A 19,101-nucleotide genomic window follows, 5' to 3' on the forward strand; every position below is an offset into this window, starting at 1 on the left:
TGGTCGATTGTTTGGGAATAAAGCAAGGTAGGGCATGGGCTAGGGGTCTGATCAATATGTGATGGCGTTTTGCACAGAAAATAACTGAACAAACTTGATTGAAAGTTTCTATATTATTCTAAAGTGATTTAAGATTATATTTTCAATGAAAACCTGTACTTCTGGTATTTTACCGTCCGTAATCCCATTTTTCCCACAGAAATTCACAATATACGAATTTTGCATGATCTTTTTTCAATCTTAATCTTCAATTCCTTTGAAGTCCTTGAATTGCAGCCGGTTTGCGCAATCGGCATATTCGTGGGCCTCCTGCTGGTCTCTTAGTCCCATATTTCGCACCATATACTAGCAGTTGTGAACCATGATAAAAAACTGATATTCGAATATTTAATATCTCGCAAAAATAACCAATAGAGTATCTGGAAATCTTAAAAGCCACTTTCCTGTACCCTCAAGACTGTCTTTCTTTTCTTTCTCAGTGGGCCTCTCCTCTGTGTTGACAACTATTTGTGGGATTTGTGCATTCGTGGGATAATAGCATTGTATTTGTATAATATATAAATTACAGCAACCTGTTGCCAGTTGTTGCCAAAGTAGTTTCTGTTGTCGTGGCCATTTCTGAACTTGAACTCAACTTTCAAATTGAACAAGTTTCGCGATTCGCGGGCTCACTGTGCTATATTTAATCTGTGGTGGCTTCTTTGTATTTTTTTTTTCTTTACTTTCAAATCAGAGACACATTGATTTCCTGTTCGATTTGCATTTCAGCAAATCTTTGGCGGCTTCTTCGGCTGCTTTTGATTCGCACCTATTAGCACCCTGGAGTTTCCAGAGACGGCCACCCTGAGTAATGTGTTTTGTCACTTCTGTCTGACTGGCTCTGGCTCTCTGACAACTCAATTGACGAGTGACGACGGCGTCGGCGGCCTGTCAAAGGTGCCTAATGCGCCTCAGACACGCAATCTCCCAGACTCCAAGTCCGAATCCGGTGCCTCCGCAAAGTCATCGAACAATTCCCACACAGAGCATTCGAGAACCAAAGCAAACGGCTACAGTACACCAATATAATACCATAGATCTAAAGACGGAGGCGCACGTTTACAGCAAATAAAATTAGCTGCTTGTCTTGGTAATTGCGCTGAGGCCGCCGTCGAGCCGAATGGAGGAGTTTGCAGGCGAAGTTTGGGCCAAGACATGGAGTTTGGCCCGTCACCAATGGCCAGAAACCAACAACAATGGGAGAATTCAGTCAACTGCAGTGTTCGGTCTTAGAAGAAGCAATAAAGACCAGGGCTAGGCGATGGTAAGAACTTTTTGAGCCAGAAGAAGAATAGAAACAAGAATTTTGAACCAGAACAGATTGAAGTCCCAGACTAAAGAGCTCTAAGGAAACTCCATAAAAAGTGTTCTTCGAAACGAATCTTTAGACGGAGCTTATTGCTGATAAAAAAACTTTTACTGATGATACATTTAATCATTGATTTATATACACCAATTTATAAACAGCTAAATTATGGCTGAGAATAAATGCCTGATACTCGAACTTCTGTGTTGAATTCGACGATGAGGAAATAAACAAAGTAAAACGGAACTCAAAAACAGACCAAATATGACTTTGATATCCGAACTGGACTGGTTCCGATCTGCAGTGAATCACTTACCTTCCAAAATATACAACCCACTCTGCAAGCATACGATTGTTTTAAGAACTGCGGCGATCGTGATGGCCATCGAGAGTGGAGTGGAGTCCAAGACGGAATGGGGCTGGGACTGTCGTCTGGGCCATGTTGCAATTAACTGGCCAACTAAGCAGCAATTGGCTACAATTATTATTATTATTTCTTGTACGACTACGAGTATGCTTATGCTTATGCCTTATGCCTAGGCCGGACGATTGTTGTGGTGGTCGGGCGCATTTTGGTAATTGTTTTAGCCATGTTTTGCCATTTATGTGTGGCCTGAAAGACCGAATATGTGACTGGTACTGGCACTGGGGGGACTGGCACTGTGCCGAGTAGTAGATTTTTATTTTTAAATTTTTTTTGTTCTGTTTCTGTGTCTGCTACCGTTTTTGTGAGCTCCATGCGTGGAGTCTCCTCGCCTCGGCCCAACCTCCACACAATCCATACAATCCACAAAATCCTTAGCGCAAAGTCAACCAATGACCTTAATTCGCTTTGGCCACAGCTCGTTTATCTTTTGGCTCCGCCAATTTGCTGCACATTATTCACATTTGGCTTAGGATTTGGAGTTAGATTCCGTGTTCGAGACCGCAGTCAGAGGCGAAGACAGAGATTTGTAGCTTTTACTACATAAAAAGCTTTATTAGTAGAACCACATCTCTAAGTATATAATTTATGATGGCTACAATCTACACATGGTTACAATAATTTTCATGTTGGTTACAATAGTATATACTATGTGATATATATGATATATGAACGTTTGCATGGGGTGCGATACTACACGATAATATTTAGATTTTTGTTTGTAAATAGATTTCTCTGTGGTGTATATTTGAACTTTTCAACCAGGAACATTGCCCATTTATATAGGTATATACGGTATATAGGTATGTACGTTTACGGAATACAATGCGGAACTAAAAACTAATTATTAAAACTTAGATTAAATATAATTTATGCTGTAAAAGAATCATTGGGCCTTCACCATTTCTTTGACTATTCATTCATTATGCACTTTGTGTCACATCTGATTGTTCAGGTATATTTTATACTTTGCATAGCTGATTGTTCAGGTATTTATGTTTCCTTTTTTTGTTTTTTGAGTTGTTTCGACAAACTTCTTGCTTACTGTCTGTAAATATCTTCTGTAACGAGTATGTTGTGTTATACAATTATTTTTTTGTTTGTTTTTTAGGTACAGTTCATTACACACTCAATTCTCTTCTCTACTGTCCCTTCCCCTTCCTTCCTTTTTTCTCTCCTTTCCACGAGATTTTGCTCTCGCTTTCAATGATAGTATGTGCGGGGTACACACGGAACTCGTGTTTCTCATCCTCATCGCTCACATACATTCGCGTCAGATCGGAAGCCACCGAACCATTGTCGCTGCAATAATCATGAGAACATCATGAGAAACAATCTTCACAAGACCCCAAACGAACAAAAAAAAATAAAACCCAGCCCAAAATCTAAGCATAATTTGCATCCAAAAAAAGTTCCAACGATATCTTGAAAAAGAAATCTTAAGAAACCAAGAAATAAAAGTGCTTAGATAAATCTTTTTGGAGTTGCCTCCCATTTTCGGTTACAAATGGCTGAAATTGAATAATTGGTTGCCATAAATTTATGTGAGACACTGTGCAGATATGCAGTCTGGCATCCCAGACATTTAAGTATTGACAGTCCAGGCAGTCCGACAGTCCCGACAGGCGGACATTCTGTCACTGGCCCGGGCCTGGCATTTTTGCGCAATCTGTCCAATTGTCAATTAGCTGATCGCGAACTCCTGGGCCCGGCTCGGCTCCACTCTTACTCGTACCGTTGATTGGAGAAGGGGTTCTGTTTCGGTTTTCGGCTATCGGTTTCGGCTCGCTTTCGTTGTGGAACTCACTTGAAGATCTCGTTCTTGAAGGCATCCGCCACCATGGCGCTATATTCCTCCTCCAAATGGCTGGCCCGGGCAAAATGCGTGCCCTTGACCTCCAGTTTCTCGAACGATGACTTTATTGCCGCATCCTCCTCCACATCGCCACGCATTATGGCCCCCACCGCAGAGGTGGTCATCAGTACGCCCATTGCCTGGGAGTACACAGTACCGCCGCAGCCAGAGCTGCTGCTGTTCTCGTTATGCGGCCCCATGATGCTGTGCAATCGCGGCATAATGCTCATGGTATTCAACGGATGAATGGCATTCATGGGTGGCATTGGCGTCATTGCCATCGTCTGTCCTGTCTGATACATAGTCGAACACAGGGACCTGCTACTTTTGCACTCGTCATCGCCTTTTACGATTGCTGTACTCGAAATACTGCAAATGGATAGAAGAAAAGTTAAGTCGGTTAGTGGGGGAATGCAATTGGAAATTGGTTCATACTCGTATGTTTCCCCCAAAAGCCATCACAGATCGTTGCTCAATTAACCCTTTGGTACTCCATACCATATATTCTCACACTTTCAGCTTCAAGTAGCAGTCCACATCCCCCCGATTGGTGTCTCGACTCCAGTGACTCAGCGAGACTCTGTGGAGTGCTGGAGTGCTGAAGTTTTTTGTTTTTGGAACTTGTTTATTTAATAATTAAACTGATTTATGAGACTGATTGATGGAGCTACAGTGCCACTCCACACAGCAATCCACAGCACAAAACACTCCACTCTCTGCCAGAGAGCAATAGGTGTCCATGTTGCACTTATTACTTTGTAGCTGCCACAACAGCAGCAAACAGCAACAGCAACAGCGACCATGGCAATAATGCAAAATGTTAGCAATATTCACCAGACCAAGCTAAACCAAAGTCGCAGCCAAAGCCAAACCCAAAATCGGTGGCTAAAATCCAAAAGAAGGTCGAGAACCTGGGAGTCAAGCTGGGAAAACCAAAGCGAAACATGGCTCGCAAGTAGTCTTCTGCCCCATGCTACTGCTACTTTTGGTGTTGCCACCGACTGACAGACACTTTGGAGAGTCCAATACACAGCCCACGGGGTACTGCACTTTGGCTTCCTTGTGGGTTGAACAACAAATAACAAACGAAGAAAAAACAGCAAAGAGCATGCAACAAAAAATGAGAAAAATGTCAAATTCAATTTTCGCCAGGCGTCAAAGTAAATTACTTTGGAAAATTGCCTTTTGTCAACGCCCACGCCCCCAGGGTAACAGGCAGAAACAACAACAACAAGCAAAAATAGTGGAGCTGCCTCGTGCCCACTTGCGTGTTAATTTGCCTAAGCTTTTGAAAAAAGAGTTGTGCAATTACATATACGGAGTGTTTGATTGAGACACTTTTGCTCTTCTAAGGGAATCTACGGCATCAAGGGGAGTGTAGATATATATGTAGATGGTATTTATTGAATGAATCATAGGCATATTTCTAGCTTGTAGCGCATATAATCCAGGCAGAAGGGCAAAGACTACTTTCAAGCATTTTTCCCAACATATAGAGATTTAAATATCTCTATAGATAAAGATGCTGGATATTCTAGGGTATTCCAAGAATCACTTTCCCTCCTGGCCGATGCCATTCATGTTTTGCTCATTCTCTCAATAAAGCCCATGATCTAACCAAACTATTGAGTCAGCTTTCCAGTCAAGTGGTTTTTTTATAGTTTGCTGAGCTAATAAAAAGAACTTGTTTGCCCTCATTTCCCATATCAACTGGGGGACTCACGCACTGCACTGCACTGCCTGCCATTGCGGGACTCCCTGTGGAGGCCTCTGACCGTAGTTGGGGATCGGGGATCGCATAACATTTGACTTTTACTTTCCATATAAAAAGCAGTTACCAAAGAAACTCGTTTGACAATGGCAAAAGAGGCTGCGTCTGTGTCTAAGGCACAGAATGCACTAAAATATCAGCAAAAATATTTCCCAGAACGCAGAACCCAAGACCCAAAGACAAACACACAAAAAAAATGTAAATTTTAGTCTTAAACTGGTTCAGATCGTTCGTAATTCGTAATTCTCATGGGGTCGAGGAACCGAAACCGGCTGTTGCCTCTTCTAAGGATTCAAATGTAATCGTCAGAGATGAGAGTGTAACCTCCGCTAAATGTCAATTTCAGACAACAATTGTTTTTTTTGGATCGGTGTTCTCGATGTTCTCGGTGTCTGATTAATGGCGGCTAACTCTGGCTAAGCTCAGATTTCTAATTAGTGCACCAACAATGGGTACCGACAATTTTCGGTCGATTATTCGTTCAGATTATTAAAGTTAAGTGCCCTATAAGCTTAATGAATTGATTGATTTACACTCCACTCCACTCGTTTGGAGTTCGAGCAGCTGCAACAGCAGCAGCTCGGGAGATTATCATGCGGACAATTTATGCATGTAGGGTGCGAGCTACAACCGACTCTATATGTGGTATCTATCAGATACAACAGCTATAGCTAAAGCCATAACTGTGACTGGGTCTGGGCCTGTGACTGCGCGTGCTAATCGCGATGACTTCATTTCATGTTGCTGCTGCTGCTGCCGCTGTTGGGTGCGCTGACAGAGGTCAGGCCCATGTATCTCATGGATAGCATTAGATAGATTGTTGGATAGCTGTTGTTTTTTGTGCCTGCGCCCCAGACACCACAAAGCTTGTCCGAGGTGTAAATGATTCTTACAGAAACACGGACTACGTTGAGTGGTTCCAGATGTTACGAAGTCCAGAGATTAGGAATACCCATGGATAAGCAAACAGGTTAGGTAGGACTTTAAGATACTTTTTAATGAAGTAATCACTAATATGAAAGATATTATATATATCCGATAGGAGTTTATGTATTCTTTGTGAAAAAAGTTACTTTCATTTCTATAGGTAAGGGATCTTTTTAATGGATTTGTATCGAAAAACGATGAAATTAAAGTTAAAATGGGGTTCGGTTTGTACTAAATGGATGAATGTTGAAGTAAATTTTAGTACATTGCTCCATTATCCCGATCCATTATCCCTTTCATGAATTCGATTACGGACATAAAACGTCTTGAACTTCTGTTCCGCCGCCCTCTTCTTGGGGTTCCTCCAGGCATATTCCACACTAGACCCAATATCCCTTCCATCTTTATCCTATAATCGGTATGTCCGGCTATTTATCGGCAATCTAAAAGTTTGGTGTAACAACAAAATGCCATACACAAAAAGTCATAAAACCAAATGCAAAATGCTGTTCAACATGAGCAGCAGCAGCAGCCGTGGCAGGAGCAGCGGGTGATCGTGTGGGGTCTACCAAAGCGGATGAGGTAAATACATATGACCACATACTATATGTATATCTAGATAGATGGCTGGCCAGATCAGGTGAGGGCAGGGAAGGGATGGGAACGGGGGTGTTCTAAGAGCCAGACAATGGCCAAAACGGAGCTGACATTTAGTGCGCAACTGGCGACAACAACTGTCAACACACGAAAGTAAATGTACGAACGGATTTAGGAGACCAGACCCCAAACGGGGCTTAAAGTTCATAAATTTTCAGTTTTGGCCAGAGACAGACACCGAGGGAGAGAGAGCATGCGGCTCATGTTAACAATATGTTTGGAGAGCCTTAGAGCAGCTGCCGTGTGCCATAAATCTGAAGATTTTCCAGAATTGTTTTGTGTTTAAGTTAGGTGGGGTTATGGGTGCCCCCTATGTACTCACCAATCATTGATCTCTCCAATGGGAGCCGGGCGTGGATTCCGTTTGCTTCGCATGACCAACTGCAGCCAATTGGGAACTGGGGGCGTCGTATCGGGTGTATATCTGAAAAAAGAAAAATAATGTGAATTAAGTAAAAGTTAAGGGATATTTTTAGAGATGCTGCTTACCTCATCATTGTATTGGCTGTCTTGACCTTGGGCACAGCAAAGAACTCATTGTTCGAGCTAGAGCTGCAGTCCATGGCATGGGCCTTCTCTACAGCTGCATCCACTTCGGGAATGAGGGGTAATTCACCGTCTGTATCGCCCATATCTACCTCCAGGCTGCTCTGCGAGCTGAGGGAATTGCGGGGTCCTCTGTTGTGATGGGATCGCATGGATGCAGCACTGGCCGCCGCACTGGCCGCAGCGGCTGCGGCTGCTTCTTCCAATTCGGTGGCATCGAACTTGAGGGCTTCTATAAGATCGAGATGGCGAGAAAGGAGAGAGGCACAGAGCATATCGAGATACACACACAAACCACAGAGACACAATGAGAGAGTGAGGCAGGTAGGGGGGCAGGTGGTCAGGTGGGCAGGTGGGGAGACTGGAGGCGGTCTCAGGCGGATTCCCATGATCAAAATTTTGGAGCATGAGCAAAATATATTTGATAACACGGTCTATACAATCACCTCAACAACATTTGAGTAAAATGTAGGACGTTTCGGATGGAGACGGGAAGTGGGATCTGTGGGACTGAAACTCACGTTTATTCACGGGTCCCAGCTTCTTGGCCATTCCGTACATCTGCGCCGGGGACCAGTAGTCTGGTATCCGAGCAAAGATCGAGCCCGCATCTACTGGCAGCTGGATGCCCAGCTTATGCAGGAGCAGAACGAATGGCTGATACATCATCGCGGCCGACTGCTCGTTGTTCCACTGCACCACCGGGATAGACTTGTGCAGGAGGATGTAGTGATAGGCCACTGGTTCCATAATGTGCGGCATCTGTCTGCCTGACTTGAGGTTCAATTTGATGTAACAGCATTCTAAGAGCACCTTTTGCACCCATTCCAAGTGCTGGCCCTTTTGATCTTTGATGATTAGATCCAGAAGAATCTATAATGAGGAATGTAGGAAGATGGGCGTTAGGTAAACACACAATTTTAGGGCAGAATCGCGAATGTACCTGTATATCACCTGATGGCCTGCCAAAGCCACCATCCTTCATCTCAATTCCCGATTCGGTGGTCACCGATGTAGGGGTGTTCAACAGCGTTCTCTGATATTCAGCATCCTCGTACCTCATCAGGTCATCGTACTCCAGAAGGGTAATGATATCCTTTAAGAAATTAAGAAATCATTCATGAAGACATTATTTTTTTATTCTTTGTGGGGGGTTTTTTTTACCTGTTGCAGCAGCTGCTGGATGATTGAAATGCGAGATTTCTCTTTATTGCCATTGTTGCTAAAGAGTCGGACAATTTTGCCGACCACATCGTTGGTGCTCCTGCTCTGTACAAAATACCAGTATAGTGTATCCATCTCATCGGCATTCCAAGAGCTAAAAAGAGCAATGATTAGTAAGATAATATTTAAGAAAAGTCTCATTCTAAAACCTACCATTTGGCATGCTCCAGATTATGCTCTTTGGTCATGGCTGTCAGCGATGTTGTGGGTATAGTCATGGGTGTTTTGGGTGGTGTGTTCATAAACTTGTTGATGACATATTCGATAAGATCAGACCAGTCCTATGGATGGTAATTAATTACTCAATAAGTAAACACTTTCTTTCAAGGCGTTCGATTTTCAATAACAACTCACATCACACAAAGTGAATTCCATCTCCCAAATGCGTGAATATGTCTTCAGAATGATCGGTTGAAATAAGACACCAATCTGTTCCAGATCTCCACCTACATGATGCATCATGGTGAAGATGCAATCGTTGACAAACTCTCCATTGCTGGTAAAGTCCTCCAGTAGGATGCCATAGTAATGCATTACCTCCAAAGTGGCGAATCTATATAGATGGAACACCCGTTTATTAAGTGTCCCTCCAGGAAAAGTAAAGAAAGTCTCTAAACATACTGTGCAACGTGCTGTGTTAGATTTTCGGTCTTTTTGCCATCCAGCTGTGGTCGATTGTCCAGAATGAGTAGGAGTATGTGATTGGTCACGATCAGATCCTGCAGATACTGCTTCGAATAGATGGTGGGGTTGAAGCGTCGCAGCAGCAGCACAAACAGACAATGCAGATCGGACGTGTCCGCTATTTGTATGTGCAATTGCCGCAGATGATCGCGATCATCGTCCGAGAGGTGCGAAACCTTATTGTATGCCTCGATGGCCTGAAGGAACTCCCTGATGGCCGTCACCAGGAGATGCATGCGTCGGAGATGGGGCTTCAGGTCACTGTCCCGTTGCCTTGCACACTGCTCCAATTGCTCGCACTGCATGACACCCTCGTAGGTGAGGTAACTGAGGACATCGTAGGTGAGTATCGTGTCAATGTGCTCCATGTCCAGCTCCAGTTGTGCTGCAAACTTCAGGAAGTACGTGACCAGCCAGAAAAAGTGCGACGTGTCAATGGGTAGCTGTTGAACATATTAGAGGATTAGTGTATGGTTTTGGCATGGCTTAGGGCTTGAGTTTGTTTCCACTTACTGTATTTGTGAGCAACTGGGCATGCAGGTCTTCCACCAAATAATTGTAGCCCTTGAGGAGAAAGTCGACGGTGAACTCCTTGAGTAGATTGGCAATATCATCGTCCGTGGGTATATGCTGCACGAGGCCCTTCATGTTGATGCTGGATTGGGTGTAAAAACCTTAGATTATACACTCGCCGTAACCCCCAAAAGTTCTTTTGAATACTCACAGACTACTCTTACTGCGCTTCACTAGCTTCTTGCGCCGCAGCTCCTTCTTGTCCAGGGGCGGCAGAATTGGACGCTGCTTATTCCTGAGCTTTGTGTTGCATGGCGGCTTCTGGTGCAACGGCTTGCCCTGCGGCATGTCATCATCGTTGCTGGAGGTGGATACTGACTCCTGGTTCTCCACCTGCGTGGCATAGCCGCAGTCCGAGAGCTCCGACTGCGTCGATGAACACTCTCGTTTCTGGGGACAGCATTTGCCTTTCGTCAGCTGCAGTTTGCCGGCATGTGGGGACTTCTGGCTCAGTTTGATGGCTGCCACATAGGCCGCATAGCTCTGGTGCTGCGGCGGGGCATGCGAGTAAGATGGCCGACTGCCGACGGGCAGGGGTGACCTGAACGGCATGATACTGCTCGATAGGCTCGTGGTTGTGGTAGTGTCGTTGACATTGTCAGCTGGTTGTGTTTTAAGATTCAAGGGTTCCGAGGACGCGGCCGCCACCTCGTTGTCACACTCCTCGTCCTCCTCCTCGGCCTGCATGGCTTGGTGGAGCTGCAGATGTATAAAATCGGAGTCCTCATAATCCTCATCATCGTCCATCCCAGCAGATCCCATGCGCTCTTTGGCATCGATAGCATCCTGATACTCCTGACCCTTGCGGCTCACCTCCTGGAGAGTGGCTTCGGTGCCCTCCCATAAGGCCAGCTGCCGCTCTTCGGGGGTCTCCTTCTTGCCACAGAGACTGCTCATGCTGACGTTCATGCTCATGCTCATGCTCATGTTCAGGCTCATGCTGATGCTCATACCGCGTCCCTGGCTGCCATTGTCCGAGGAATCCGATCCAGTGGGATCCGAGGTCAGCATGGGACTGGACTCGCCGCTGCCCTGCTTCGGGGGTGTCGTGTTGCTCTCATTGTCCTCGGAGCTCTCCGAAAGCGATGCCTCGAACCAGAGATCTAGCAGCTTCTGCAGAGTGCTCACGTGCTGGTCCTTGTAGATCAGCGCGATCAATTGCACCATGGTGACGCCCCAGAAGGAGCGCTGCGGACAGGTCATCAGGTAGATGAGCAGCTTGTCGATGCTCTGGATGAACAGATTCCAGAGAATGGTGTTCTGCATGGTGATGCCATGCAGATTGTTGGACTGCATCATCGGCATCACACAAATCCCGTGCGTTTCCGGTATGTGAAGGATGTTGCGCAGCAGCAGCAGACAGTTGTTGATCTGGTCACACTTCTGTGGCGACAGCTTGGGATCAGACTCCAGGATGTGCTTCATGTACTCCACCACGCTCTTGGTGCTCTTCGCCTCGGTGAATGCCTCCTTGCTGGTGTACAGCAGCTTGTTCAGCTCGAAGATGGTGTGACGACCCACATCGGTGCGGTACATCACATCCACGGAGAACAGACACTCCACCGGCACTGTGAGATTAACCAGTATCCGGATAACCGACTCCAGTACCGCATCATCCTTGGCATTCTCCAGCAATGGTATCAAATCGGATCGTACATTCTGGCCAAAGCAGATGGCCCGGCGAAAGGTGCGCAGCGTTTGGTCCTCATACGTGAGCTTGTGGTTGATCTCCTCTAGAATGGCTAAAGGGGGAATATCCGACTTATTGAAATCGTTCAGAGGCATGGCGCTTCGCTTACTTACACAATGCATTCGGACTGACAACGTAGGTGTCACCCTCCAGGGAACCCAGCGAAGCGAATGCGCTGTGCAACTGTGGCGCCGTTAGTAACCAATCCATAATCTTTTTTTCTCTTTTATGTCTATATAAAATTGTAGTCGTGTTTAATCTTGAGCTGATCCTGTATAATTCCAGTGCTCATTGTCGTTCTTGAGCATGCAAGATGGTCCTTTTGGGGTCCTTTGTAACTGCAACTAGGTAGGAAACTGAATTTGTTAATGTAACTTTAAGAACTCTAATACTCTGATAAAAACATAAATGCAGATGCTAATTATGATCAATTACAATTGAAACATAACCAATTCATATCGATTCATTCAGGAAATGTTCCCACACAACAAAGTCGAATAAGTAGCTGGGCTGGCGTTTAATTATAAAACCAGAAGGTCAAGCTCCTCTTCAGCAGCTGAAACCAAATCCCCAAGCCCCCCAAGAGTTGACTGCATGTGACCATCGAATGCTCGCAACATGCAATGTGCAGCTCTGGCAGCAGTCGTGTCGTTGCAGGATTCTCATATGAAGCGTAATAAGAATCCCATACACGTGCCCAGGTGCGTGCAGCCCTGTTGCCACCCGTCATGCTGGGTAGCCGAGAGGCACATCGGCTAAAGAAAATTCCCAGAAACAACACTTTTCCCAGCTAGAAAATTCCCGAAGCCAACCTTCACCCAGTCGCAGTCAAAGACGAAGTCGGAGGCTGAGCATGGGGATGGGGATGGCGATGCACACATAACCAGAGAAAAGCTTCGAGAGGAGAGGCATGTCGCCGCATGTGACTCACACAGAGATTCAAATTGATTGTATAAACCGTTTTCTGGTGTGAGATAGGGGCCACAGTGGCAGGGGGTGTGGCTGTGGCAGCTGCCAGAAGAGACAGAAAACAATTGAGACGCTGTCGAGACCCCCCATTGAGGTATTTTTAGCGCCTGAATTGGCAGCAGGAAAATTTTACACAGCTCCTGGGGCCCCCGTTCTTATGGCTTCCTCTTAACTGACTTTGAATTGTTTTTGTTTTGCTTTGTTCTGATGGTACAGTCGATTTCCCTGGCTAATAGGCAACGCTATATTTGAAGCAAAGCTTTGAGAGGCAGGGCACTGGCTAGGGCGCTGGGGCATGGCTATTGTGTGGCAAGCTTTTAGGCGAGCACGTTAAATAGCACGCATTTGAAAATCCGTTGAAGGGATATGAAGGAAATAATCCCCTTCTGTTAGAACAAAATTAAAAATTAAAGGTAATAGATTTATAATTAAGAGAAGCCAAAGCCTGGGAAAGGGAACATTTCAAATTTAAATGGAATTTAAAGGTAAAATTCTTGAATATATAGAAGAGATATCGCTTAAAGAAATTCTTGTTTTCCCAAAGATTATCTTCCACAAATATGTATAGTTTATACTTTCTTTATGAATATCCTGCTAAGCTCCAATGGCACTTTTGAATATCTCTATAGCCTTTAAACTATTAGTTATAAATTCAACAAAATCGCCAATTTTTACAAGCATCTTATTCGTCCATCAATCTCTATAGAGAACTCCGTGCAACCCCAATACCATTTCCGTCGATTGGTTATGAAATCATAGAATGAAACTTACATAAAACTCGTAGCGAAGCCAAGAACAAGAAAAACTGCAAATGATATGCGCATTGGCTTCATGACTGAATTTCTGACTGACTGAGAAAAAGAATTTCATTCAAGCAATTCCACGAATGACCTAGCTCGTATTTTGCATTTTAAATGGAAAGCCAAGATAAATAAACAAATATTTTGAAAATCAAATGAGGCTGAGGGAAGAAAGATGCCTAGAACCCAGGGAAATATGGATGGATGGATGGTGTCCGCCCCAGAATCTTTGTGGTACAGCAAACCAGAGCGACAGGCACGGTAATTCCCCCAATTTGTTTGATGTTTGTGGAACTTCTTTTGACAGCCCAACAATTGAAGGCCAGGCCTCCAATTCTGTCAATTGCAGGCAGTTCAACGGCTGCAACTTACATAAGCCTTTGGGACAGAATTTTATTGGGAATTTTCCAGTTTTTCTTGGAAATAATGAGAAAGAATATGGAACATGTCTGTACATGAAAAACCCTTTGATAACATTCAATATCATACCAATATATGTATATATTAAGCTATAAATTATTTCTTATTCAAATCTGGCGATAATTCAAGCTTTTTTCCCTCAGCTTTTCTGTGCTTTTCAGAAGGGGCCTACGTGAGTGCCAGCTGTGATAGGTCGTGAATCCCCGCCCGCCCCATTGCTCTTAATGCTCGTGTTCTCTATGTCTCTTACCGGATTATATTCTCTTCTGCCTCTGTCTGGGTATATGTCTGGTTTTCCACCGTGGTTTGAGAGTGATTTGAATTCTGCGAAATATGTCTGGTAGATTATTTCGTTGAGCTTTTCCATGCACTTGGTTGGGTTTATCTGGTTCTAATATTGTTTTTTGTGTGTACTTTTTCGTGCCGTAAAAATCACACTTATTAGTCTGAAAACTCTGATGTGCTATATAACTCTGAAAATAGTTTGTAAATAATTGATATTTCGATTAGATTTTCTATAGGTCTGTTATATGTTTTATTTTATATCATATATATCACATTCTGAGGTCTCGATCTTCTGCACATTCTCACTAATTATAGTTTTCTTTCTGGGCATGTTCTTTTTAAAGTCTGTCTAATCTAAAATCCACCAACTACCTATAATACTCGTGCGAGTTAAAATCCACTTTTTTCAATTGCTGTCTTTGTAAAAGAAAGGGACAGAGATATAGTCATTCACTTGCACCAATACCAAAACACGAATATATGCACACACTTTTACAAAAATAATAATAAAAAATAAATACTTCTGCTATGCATTTTCCGAATGCATTGGAAATGATTTTACTTTTTGGAACAATGTTTGACAAACTTTTATGATTTATTATGTGAAACTTACAATCAGGGAAACCCCAATTAATATAATAGATTCAATATCTCAAGAACTTTCTGAAATATTAGGAATATTTTTAATTATATATTACTGGGAGTATGTTTGCTGTTGCGCGAATCGAACCGCTTTGAAGAAACTCTGAGAGTTGTATGCTACTTATATTCTGCGTGCCGCATCTAATAGCTTCTGCTGCAGTCGCAGCGCTGCAACGCCGAAGCAATCGTTGAGCAGCCGAACACCCGAACACGGCAGATACACCCACACGAACACACAATATTCGTTATTCACATTGCAGCCGCATGAGATGCCAAAAGCCGAAGCCACCCCCCAGAGCCACAAGTTGTCGCCGGCCCCTCGGTTCGTGTCTCGTTCGGGTACCGTGTGCCGCATTCGTGAGAGCAGCGAACAGCTCTGCCTTGGCCCTCTCGCTCTGACTAAGTGAGACAGTGCCCCCACTCACGTGTAGCGACAACGTGCGGCACGTTTGTTTGTCTAGTGGATGAGAATGTTCGATAACCATGAATAGCAAGGCAGCAACACAGCTATGCCAGCAACAAATTCATATACACTGGCGAAAATCTCACGTTATTGGATCAATAATTTAATCTTAAAGTGGTAAAGAAAAAGTATCTAAAGTTATGAAAATTGAATGTAGATATAATAGTGTACACTTTCGTGAGTATAATCTCATGATTGCAGCATTCAGTATACAATTACCTATTAAGGGTGACCACGGCTTTCGGCCTTCTCATAGTTAACTATATGTTTAAATTATTTAATACAATACATGTTAATCTTATTCCGAATAAAAAATTATCGTTTAACCCAAAAGAGATCTCTTCTTCCATATTACTTTGAGATCTTTGCTCTTATTCCATTTTAAGAACCAATCTTTAGGGCTATTAGAATTCCTCAATTGTAGCTCCATTTGAGACATTTTCTCTCAGTGTAAAGACATTGCTTTACCCGCTTAGCTTTAAACGCTTTTCCCTTAGCCTTTCGACACAATGGGGAGTCGATTAGACACGACTCGCTTCACATATCTATAGGCATTTGCGACAGGCAGGGTGTTCGCCGTTCGGCTGTGGCTGAATGATTATGACGTTGCTGAATGATGATTGCCCGACTGCTCACTTCTGTTGCCTAACCCTCTGGCAGGAAGTCAACAGTTGGTTCTTACACACGAGCACGAGAAGGAGGGAGGAGGTCTACGCACTGCGACAGAGTGGGTTGAATACCTCGGACTTTGCTCTACGGCGCAAGAGCCCCAGAAAGCGACGCGTCGTCAACAATTCGCGGCTGTAAATGAACTGTGGGGATCAATGGAATGGGAATGGGGCGGCGCGGCGCGGCGCGCTTCTGCTGTCGGCGCTATGCATCACACCTTGGGGTTCTCCAATTTCCACTCACAAATAAACACTACACACGTTGAAAACAACAGAGCAGGCCCTTGACAGCGACTTGGTCCAAATATTATTCAATCATATGAATGCATATATTTTTGGTGTGTTAGTTGTTGTCTTGGGCTGAGAGATCATATTAAAGGGAATTTATGCACCATGAAAACAAAAAATGCTTGAGGAAGAATGAAAGTTTTATTGAAGAAGTTTGAAGAGTGCTGTCTAATATTACTTATCTGTAGAAAAATTCCATTGATACTAATGTGACTTGTTAATTATGTCTTGTGTAATCGTATGTTACTTAACGAAATCGCAAGGAAGCCAAATGTCAAGGACAGACCATTATTATTTATAGTTATTCAACTGTAGATCGTCAGTAGAATAGATCAATGCAGTCAACCGAGAGTGCACTTTGCTTACAAGATCTACTAGAAAACAGTGGCGCAATATAATCTTATCTTTCTATTTTGCACAGTCAAAAATAAGATCTGTAAAAGATCAAAACTTTCGGTAAGCGGATCAAAATTCGCGAAGCACGATTACAAACTGCTAGCATATGCGAATCCTTCTTGAAGTTTTTCTATCGTTAAACCATTTATGTATACGTTTGGTTTCTTCAAAGCTGCCGCTTCATTCAATGATTCTAAACAATAGACTATTTAGACAATAGTCAGATCGTCATAGCTTTGCCTTCAATTAAATAAATAAAGCGTTTTATTTCACGGAATTCACATTGTGGCATTTTTAAAGCTACTTTGTTCTTTTTTCTGGCAGTGTTAAAGCAGCAATTGGCATAATTTATTTTAAATATTAGATTTAAGCAAGCTGTACCTCCTTTCCACTTACCACAACATTTTATAATTTTTTATTTACGCGTCTGAAAAGCTCAAGATTTGTTCACCTACTAGTATTCTTACATCTAAAAACTCAAATGTGGAATTCCCCTTTATCTAGACGCACCCAACGCAAACGAAAATACATATACATATGTATCTATTTTGTAATCCTGTAAGGACGAGGTTTGCGGCGTGTGAAAAGGGGGAAGAGAGCCAATTTATAATCGAGTAAGACCCCACTCGTGTGAGGCGATGGATAGGTGTACTCGTCTCATCCTACTCCTGTCGGATACGTAACGCGAAAAATGCGCATACGCCACATGTATCACACCTGAATCAGAACAAGAAATAACGATAGCTCCAAACGTGAGCTGCCGTGAGCGCCCCCTTTCCCAGCCAAAGCCATACTCGAACTATACAGATGCATCGCAGTTATGTGTCATGCGCTGAACAACCTCCGCTGCTAGAATGTGCCCCACGGAGCTGCGCCAACAACGCAACCGCCACTGCCAGCGAAATGTGCAGACAGGGGGAAGACAATCGCGTGTTTGGCAAGTAAATTTCGTGCTGGCAACGTGTGCATGGAAACCTCTTGAAGGAAACCTGATTTTGAAACGCCATCCCCTTTTAGTCGATTTTTAATGCGGTTTATTGACGAACTTTTCATGCTAGATGCCGCTGTGCTCCTTCACCCAATCGCGGGCAAATGCCACGCGGGAGTAAACGCCTGGATAGTCGGGCTTGGCACAGCCATAGCCCCAGCTGACAATTCCCACCAAAACGCCAGATTCACTGACCATTGGGCCGCCGGAGTCACCCTGGCAGGCATCCTTGCCACCCTCCATGAACCCGGCACAGATCATACGCTCGGTCACGCCGCCATACTGCTGGTACTTTTCGCTGCACACCTTCTGGTTGACCAGCGGCACCTCCACCTGCCGCAGCCACTCGCGGGACTCCAGGAGGTTCTGGGTATTCCCCCAGCCACTCACAAAGCAGGTCTCCCCATCCATAAGCTGCTGTTGGGGCTCCGGGAGCTGGATGGCCTTCTTGGTCTCATCGAATTTAATGGGATGTTGGAGCTGCAGCAACGAGAAGTCGTAGTCTACGTTCGAAAAGTTGAATTGGGCATGCTGGACGATCTGCTTGACACGGAGTAGCTCTCCGCTGCGAGCAAACTCTGAGGTGCCCAAGCGAATCTTTAAACGATCGGCAGTCTTGCCACTGAAACAGAAAGATAACAGTTAAACCCTTGAAGAAAGAAGTGGTGTGGTGTGGCATCCTATGACTCACTATGTGCAATGGGCAGCGGTCAGAATCCACTCCTCGGATATCAAGGATCCTCCACAAATGTGACTGGAAGTCTGTAGCGACACCTGATGTGGCGCATCGGTGATATTGATGCGATGTCCACCCACAATGCGACCATCTAGACGTGGCTGGGTCTTCAGAAGCGTATCCTTCAGGGAACGCTGTCGCATAATCGGCTGCGGTATAAGGCACACGCCCCCAAAGACCAAAAGGCTGCACTGCAGCAAGAGAAACACTCGAAGACTCAACATGACTGTTCTAAACTAAACTTTTCTTTGGATTCTTTTAATGTTAAAGCCTTATATATGCTATGGATGGGCTCTTGGCTAGCTGATAGCCACCCACTGCTCCCAAAAAACTCGCTGAGCCACCGCTGAGGGGATTATCAGCCGACTGACACACAAACCAACAAGAAGTAAAAACCAGCATAACGGGTCGAAGGTTTTGATACCCTTTTAGATCAGTAGTATCTGAGGAAGCTCTAAGATATTTTTAGTTGAAAGACTTGTTTTTTGCCACACCGACGGTTTGGACACATGATCTACAGAGTCATAAAGGAGCATGTGCACAATTTTCTTATGTTAGCTTCCAAACTGGGAGACTAGTTTGCGTTCATAGGTGCGTTCTTTGCGTTGCAAACATCTGCTCAAAATTGTCATACCCTCTTTAGGGTACTTCTGAGGGCTGGCTTATGGGATGTGGTCTCTAAAAATACTGTTTCTTGGCCTTGGGTGAGCTCGTAATCAAATCGCTTGCAGCCATTATAAGGTATATGGG

The 19,101-nt window shown here is 44.2% G+C and overlaps 2 protein-coding genes across 4 annotated transcripts; both read right to left on the reverse strand.

Annotated features, from left to right (window-relative positions):
• Positions 1-2,772: 2,772 nt before the first annotated feature.
• LOC6588719 (protein timeless) lies at positions 2,773-14,819 on the reverse strand. 3 transcript variants are annotated; one of them, XM_026989146.1, is made up of 14 exons: positions 14,136-14,358; positions 11,810-12,040; positions 10,158-11,748; positions 9,947-10,088; positions 9,371-9,876; positions 9,104-9,302; positions 8,903-9,030; positions 8,690-8,843; positions 8,469-8,621; positions 8,047-8,398; positions 7,469-7,757; positions 7,302-7,403; positions 3,577-3,993; positions 2,773-3,071 (listed from the first exon to the last, which is right to left on the reverse strand). In XM_026989146.1, the coding sequence occupies exons 2-14, from the start codon at positions 11,904-11,906 to the stop codon at positions 2,912-2,914; spliced, it is 4,290 nt and encodes a 1,429-aa protein (XP_026844947.1). In that variant the 5' UTR covers positions 11,907-12,040; positions 14,136-14,358; the 3' UTR covers positions 2,773-2,911. The 3 variants fall into 3 exon arrangements, with proteins under 3 accessions (XP_026844947.1, XP_026844948.1, XP_026844949.1); XM_026989147.1 differs by having other exon boundaries at positions 11,810-12,052; XM_026989148.1 differs by lacking the exons at positions 2,773-3,071; positions 3,577-3,993; positions 7,302-7,403 and adding an exon at positions 14,784-14,819 and having other exon boundaries at positions 7,726-8,398.
• A 2,353-nt stretch (positions 14,820-17,172) lies between these two features.
• On the reverse strand, positions 17,173-19,024 carry LOC6588718 (trypsin-1). The gene is made up of 2 exons (XM_002014955.2): positions 18,307-19,024; positions 17,173-18,237 (listed from the first exon to the last, which is right to left on the reverse strand). Exons 1-2 carry the CDS (start codon positions 18,573-18,575, stop codon positions 17,682-17,684), a joined length of 825 nt encoding a protein of 274 aa, XP_002014991.1. The 5' UTR covers positions 18,576-19,024; the 3' UTR covers positions 17,173-17,681.
• Positions 19,025-19,101: the final 77 nt, after the last annotated feature.

This window comes from Drosophila persimilis, unplaced genomic scaffold, assembly GCF_003286085.1.
Source record: "Drosophila persimilis strain 14011-0111.01,24,50 unplaced genomic scaffold, DperRS2 tig00000191-arrow-pilon, whole genome shotgun sequence".
In the NCBI taxonomy this organism is placed as follows: domain Eukaryota; kingdom Metazoa; phylum Arthropoda; class Insecta; order Diptera; family Drosophilidae; genus Drosophila; species Drosophila persimilis.